At 39.6% G+C, this 6,532-nt stretch overlaps 1 protein-coding gene across 1 annotated transcript; it reads right to left on the bottom strand.

The window, feature by feature from the left end:
* Positions 1–3,884: 3,884 nt before the first annotated feature.
* LOC145574013 (uncharacterized) lies at positions 3,885–5,433 on the bottom strand. The gene is made up of 2 exons (XM_081631812.1): positions 5,031–5,433; positions 3,885–4,783 (listed from the first exon to the last, which is right to left on the bottom strand). The coding sequence occupies exons 1-2, from the start codon at positions 5,431–5,433 to the stop codon at positions 3,885–3,887; spliced, it is 1,302 nt and encodes a 433-aa protein (XP_081487938.1).
* Between the last annotated feature and the right edge of the window lie 1,099 nt (positions 5,434–6,532).

The following is a 6,532-nucleotide window of genomic DNA, read 5'->3' on the forward strand; positions in this document are numbered from 1 at the left end:
AAAAAGAATCGAAAAGAAACAAAGTAAAAATAAGAAGTCAGCATCTTTTGATTTTGGCTGCTCTTTATATGGGATTAGAGGTGGTTATTTGGTAGGGTAGCCCAATGATAATATGTTCAGGGCCAAGCTTATAGGGCTTTTAATGGACAGGGCTTTTAATGGACAGAACCCTTATTGGGCAGGGTCAATATAGGGCCATCATGTTTTTCCAATTTAATTGATAAAGAAAATACATAATGCAAAAATAATTATATAGATAAATTTGTATTCATATGTATATAATAATGGCTTTGTCCAATATTTATTTTAATTGATATTTTGTAGGCCCGCCCATTATCGACCCGCTAATGACCCGCGACCCGCATTGACCCGACCCTATATTGACCCTATAAAATGTGACCCTCTTTGACCCAACCCACAACCGACCCGCACCGACCCTGACCCGACCCTGACCCGACCCGCCCAATAACCAGGTCTTTATGGGATATAATCCCATTCTTCGCACATCATCACCACAAATCCTCACAACTATTCGATCATCAAATTCCATCAAGATCAACGGTAGAAGTTTGAACCCAGAAGTGCGCACGCACAAGTGGGTCTTCAGACTCTTCACGCACACAGCAAAGGGTATTAGTGGTGTTGCTGGTTGCGGTTGGCAGAAGTGTTTGCGAGGCTGCAGCAGCTCGGTTTGTGTGGTGATAAATTAATGTGTAATTTCCTTAGCCTTCTCATTGACATCTCAAGAATATATATAGTTACACAAGGTATTCCTATACCTAACATAACTAGGAATAAGATAAAATATTAACATAATTAGGAAATCTAAATATATTATACAATATTTCCTAATCTTATCTTAACACCCCCCCTCAAGGTGGAGCATGTAGATCTCGAATGCCCATCTTGTCAAGTAAAAACTTAAATTGCGTCTTCCCTAAGGCTTTTGTAAAAATATCTGCCAATTGAATCTTCGTGGGAACATACGATGGCTTAATCACTCCTTTAATGGCATCTCTAATAAAATGACAATCTACATCAATGTGTTTTGTCCTCTCATGGAACACTGGATTGTTAGCAATATGAAGTGCCGATTGACTATCACAATACGTGTTCCTACCTTGTTTATGATTTACACCTAAGGAACGAAGTATTTGCTTCAAGTGTTTCAACACACATGTCAACATTGTCATTGACCTATACTCGACGTCTGTGGAACTTGTAGCCACTGTTGGTTGCTTTTTAGTCTTCCAAGACACAGGAGATAAACCAAGTAGTACAAACCAACCAGTGAACGATCTACGAGACAAAGGACAACTTGCCCAATCCGAGTCACACCAACCTCTAATTGAAGACTGCTATCAGACCTCAAGAGAATACCTTGACCCAGACATTTCTTCAAATATTTGACTACTCTCAAAGCTCCCTCCCAATGTTCCTCTTTCGGGCATCGCATAAATTGTGACAAAATATGTACCAAATAAGCTAAATCCGTCCTTGTGACTGCTAAGTAAATCAGACGACCAATCAATCGCCTATATTGTTCAGGATCTGCGAACTCCTTCCCTTCTGCTAGAGCAAGTCTATGATTTTGCACCATCGAAAACTCTGCCGGCTTCGCTTCTAGCAACCCTGTCTCAGATATAATATCCAAAGCATACTTACGTTGACACACATAAAAACCATGTTTACTACGTGCCACTTCTAGCCCCAAAAAATATTTCACGGCTCCCAAGTCTTTCATTTTAAAACATTTACTCAAATATGGTTTAAAACTCTCCAATGCAAAATTATTATTTCCTACAATTATCATATCATCCACATAGATCAAGACATTCAATTGTATTCCACCCTTGGAAAGAGTGAATAAGGAATTATCGGAATATGACTTTTTAAAGCCATATTTCTTCAAAGTCGTGGACAATTTTTCAAACCAACATCTAGGCGCCTGCTTCAAGCCATACAACGACTTTTTCATTCTACAAACCTTGTCCGAGTTATTCTTTTCGAACCCTGGTGGATCTTTCATGTAAATTTCTTCGTCCAAGTCTCCATGTAAGAAAGCATTCTGCACATCCATCAGATGAACCTCCCAATTTTTTACAGCTGCGACTGCCAAAAAAATACGAACTGTTGTCATTTTGGCCACTGGAGCAAAAGTCTCATTATAGTCAATCCCTTCTTCTTGATGATTTCTAAGACATAAAATTCTCGCTTTTAGTCGAAGTAGTTTGCCATCTTCGTCCCTTTTTTCTGCATACACCCACTTACTTTCAAGTTCTTTCTTCCCCACCGGAAGTTTCTCAAGGGTCCATGTTCCTTATTCCTCAAGTGCTTTAATTTCGGTTGCCATAGCCTCTTTCCACCCCTCGTGCTTCATCGCTTCTTTGAACGATCTAGGAACTCTTGCTTCCGTCAAAGCTGTAATATATTGTCTATGCTTCGACGAAAAACGATCATAATTAACAAAATATGTTATAGGATAGGGAGTACCCGAAGAGAATGTCGATAGCGGTGAACATGAATCTTTATTTTTCCGTATTGTGTGGGGTCACGCAATCCCGTAACTTCAACGATGGAAATTTTTGTCGTTTTCCGCGGCCTAACTCTTCACTTGTAGTGTCATTAACTTGTGACGAACCACCCAAAATACCTTGGGATACATCCAAATCATGAGTTACCTCACTAGCTGCAGAATCGGCTATCGCACCCCCTGCTAACTGCTGGTGCTGTTCTGCCTCGATGGCTACTGCCTGCTGCTGTCGCTGGGTAGCTTCGGTAGCACGAGCTTGTGCTTCTGTCGTTGTTCTCGACTAGCTAGCGCTGGGTTTCTAGCAAGCCCAACAAATTGCTCAGCTGGTTGCGTGGCTCTGCCAACGGGTGCTGGAAACCCATCGGGCCGAGCAGATTGCCCAGCTTGCTGTTGCACATCACTGCCAGCATGGTTGCGTAGGGCGATGGGTGTTAATCCTACGCCTGTCTCCTCATTCCCACCATTCATACCAGCTAAATCACCTCGCTGCCACATGTCAATTACCACATCACTTTCCCCAAACTCATTGTCTGGATCCACTTCTATATTTTTCCTCAAAGCCTCATAATACAGGAACACATATTCATGGAATTGGATGTCACATGATACAAAAAATTCCCGTGTCTCCAAGTCAAATAATTGCCAACCATTCTTTCCAAAAGGATAACCAACAAACACACATATTTGGCTTCGGGATTCAAATTTATCTCTCTTACTCCGTTGATTATGAGCATATGCCAAACATACAAACACTCGAATACACTCATACACCGGGACTTTGCCAAATAACATCTCATATGGGGTTTTATTTTGAAGAATCGGACTTGGAGTTCGATTAATTAAATAACAAGCAGCCCAAACACACTCCCCCCAAAATTTTATAGGTAATTTTCCTTGAAATCGCAAAGCACAAGCCACATTCAAAATATGTTGATGTTTCCTTTCTACTTTCCCATTTGGTTGAGGTGTTCCAACACACGAAGACTAAAAAATTATTCCATTCTTCACAAAATAATCTTGTAAATGATTAAACTCGGTTCCATTATCACTACGCACAACTTTAATAACACTATCAAATTGTCGTTTAATTAAAGCAACAAAATTAAGAAACATCAATTCAACTTCTGTTTTATTGCTAAGAAAATAAATACAAACACCACGAGAATAATCATCTACAATTGTCAAAAACATCTTTTATCCACAAGACGAGGCCGTCTTATAAGGTCCCTAGAGATTAATATGAACTAACTCAAACATACTACTTGCTTAGCTATCACTAATAGGAAAACTATCTCTTGTTTTCTTTGCACGAGGACATACATCACAAACATTATTATTTTTTCTACTAGAGTTACTTACATCGGGGAGCAACTTTAATATCTTCTCCAATGGATGCCCCATACGTTGATGCCACAAGTCGACCACACAATCTACTGCTCACTCTGATTTGCAGAACACCACGGAAAAAATAAAGTCCATCTTGACGTTCACCTACGCCAATCACCGTCTTCTTCAACTGGTCTTGAATAACACAAATTTTGTTAGTAAATTGAATCGAACAACTCAGTTTATCACTCAACTGTGTTACGAAAATTAAATTACATTTTAATTGGGGAACAAATAACACATTATCAATTTTCAAACCACCTTCCAATGTGACAGAAGCAAGTTGATTCACATTTACAATTTTACCATCCGGTAACCCAACCGGACAATTTTGAATTGTCATGATATTTTCCATGATTGACAAATCATTCGTAACATGATTTGAGGCTCTTGTGTCTACTATCCATGACATACAAGTTTTACCTTTAAGTTTCGATCTTGACTTTAAAAAATCAAGAATTTGTTGAGCTTGGTCAGAAGAGACCCCTGCAAGACCTTGTGTAGATTGTTGATTGTTGTTGGAAGAGTGAGAGTTACTTGCACTAGCCACCCCTCCTTGCACAGCATTGGCACGCACATTACCATTGGTACCCGTGCTACCTCCACGTCCACCTCGGCCTCTGCGACCTCCACGACCACCTTTTCCACCTCGGCCTCTTCTCCTCTCATCCCACCAATCAGGATAACCAATCAATTCATAAAATTTTTCTTTCACATGACCATCCTTACCACAATGACCACAAGTCAGTTTCTCACACTCTCCATAAGATTGTGTCGACCTCGAATCAACTTTAAAAGCCACAACATTCTCCTTCCTTCCTTCTTTCACACGCAATCTCTCGGTATTAATCCGTTTGATACGCGCTATCCACCGTTGGTAAAGGTTTTTGTGCTAAGAGTTGTGCTCGAATTTCTTCATAGGGATCATCAAGGCCAATCAAGAAATAGTGAAGGTAGTCTTCCTCCCGAATTTCTCCAACCTGTTGTGCAATGTGACACGTGCATTTCCCGCAAGAACACTTTGAAACTGTATAATATTGCACCAATTGTTTCTAAATTTTGGACAAACGACCAAAATAATCTGTCACCAATTCTTGGACTTCTTGTTTACATGCCCCAAGCGAATGCTTAAGCTGGCAAAATCGTGTTCCACTCACAACACAATATCTCTGCTTCAAGTGTGTCCATTGTTCGCTTGCAATATCGAAATCCTCTATGGTTGAACGCAGATTGTCATCATGAGTATTGGTGATCCAAGAAACCAACATTGAATGCACCGCAACCCAATATTTTTGCTTCTTAGAATCCGTCAAAGGTTCCGCAACCGAACCATCAATAAAACCAAATTTCCACTTTGCAATTAAAGACCTACGAACAGATTTTGTCCATTCGTCATAATTCACGGCCCCATTTAATTTGATTGGAGTTATCACGATCCCAGGGTGATCACTTGATCCAAGGTGATATTCAAGGTCAATTTGTGGTGGAGTTTTATCATCAGCGTCTTTAATCATGATTGAAACACAAATCACACGGTGAGAATTTCAAGCGTGAATTTTTTTTTTTTTTTTCTTTTTGAAACCCTAAACCTAAGCTCTTGATACCATGACAAATTAATGTGTAATTGACTTATCCTTCTCATTCACATCTCAAGAATATATATAGTTACACAAAGTATTCCTAAACCTAACATAACTAGGAATAAGATAAAATACTAACATAATTAGGAAATCTAAAGATATTATACAATATTTCCTAATCTTATCTTAACACGTGGAGATGGTGGTTGGTTTACAGGTGTGTGAGGTGGTGCAAAGGGTAGCTGTTGGTGGCTGATGGTGTGAGGCGTGGCTGCTGCCTTGAGGGGGTTGATTTTGAAGGTGAGAAAAGTGGTGGTTTGCGGAGGAAAAGATGGGAAGGTGCGAGGAGCTACGGTGGTTGTTCCGGCTCGAAAGTGGTCTATTTGAGGCTGCGGGGTTGCAATTTGGTTGCTGATTTTGGAGGCGTTTTGGTGCGAAAGAGTTGTTGTTGTAGTTACTCGTGAATTGGGGGAAGTTTCTTGTTGAGTTGTGAGGTTGTGCATGAGTGAGAGTTGGACTCGTATACGCTCTAGACTGTCGACCTCATGTGATGCCCACAAGTAAGGCAGCTCCAAAATGAGCAAACTAACTTGATTATTCACCTACAAAACACAAATAAAACTAAGGGAGAAAACATAATAAAATAAACTAAAACTAAAACTACGAATTATCATCTAAAAATATGAAAACTTGTAAAAACTAATCAAAAACCGAAAAGATTTATTAAAATGGTAAACCAAGTAAAACTAAGAAAATTATATGAAAATAATGAAAGAAAATATAGAAAATGAACCTTAATCTTATTCTTTTAGCTCCATAAATAATGACGCTCATCGTAACCACCTAGGAAGGGATTGTGAAGGAAATCTGGTTACTTGTCGTGCTTGTAATGAGCTAGGGCATAGGGAGTATAAGTGTTTCTCCAAAACTCCTAATGGGAACAAGCAAAGTAATAATTCAGGAGGGACCCAAAGGAAATTTCAAGGGAACAACAATAACTTTGCTAGGAATAAGGGACTGCAGCAAAATGGAG

The sequence above is a fragment of the Chenopodium album genome, chromosome 2 (assembly GCF_948465745.1).
Source record: "Chenopodium album chromosome 2, dcCheAlbu1.1, whole genome shotgun sequence".
Lineage (NCBI taxonomy): Eukaryota > Viridiplantae > Streptophyta > Magnoliopsida > Caryophyllales > Amaranthaceae > Chenopodium > Chenopodium album.

Bases quoted from the DNA above. Each gene is read 5' to 3' on its own strand.
- LOC145574013 (XM_081631812.1), bottom strand. From the start codon at position 5,433: ATGATTAAAGACGCTGATGATAAAACTCCACCACAAATTGACCTTGAA. The intron at 4,784-5,030 runs GTAAACAAGAAG...AACGGTGGATAG, and splicing joins TAAGCATTCGCTTGGGGCAT to CGCGTATCAAACGGATTAAT.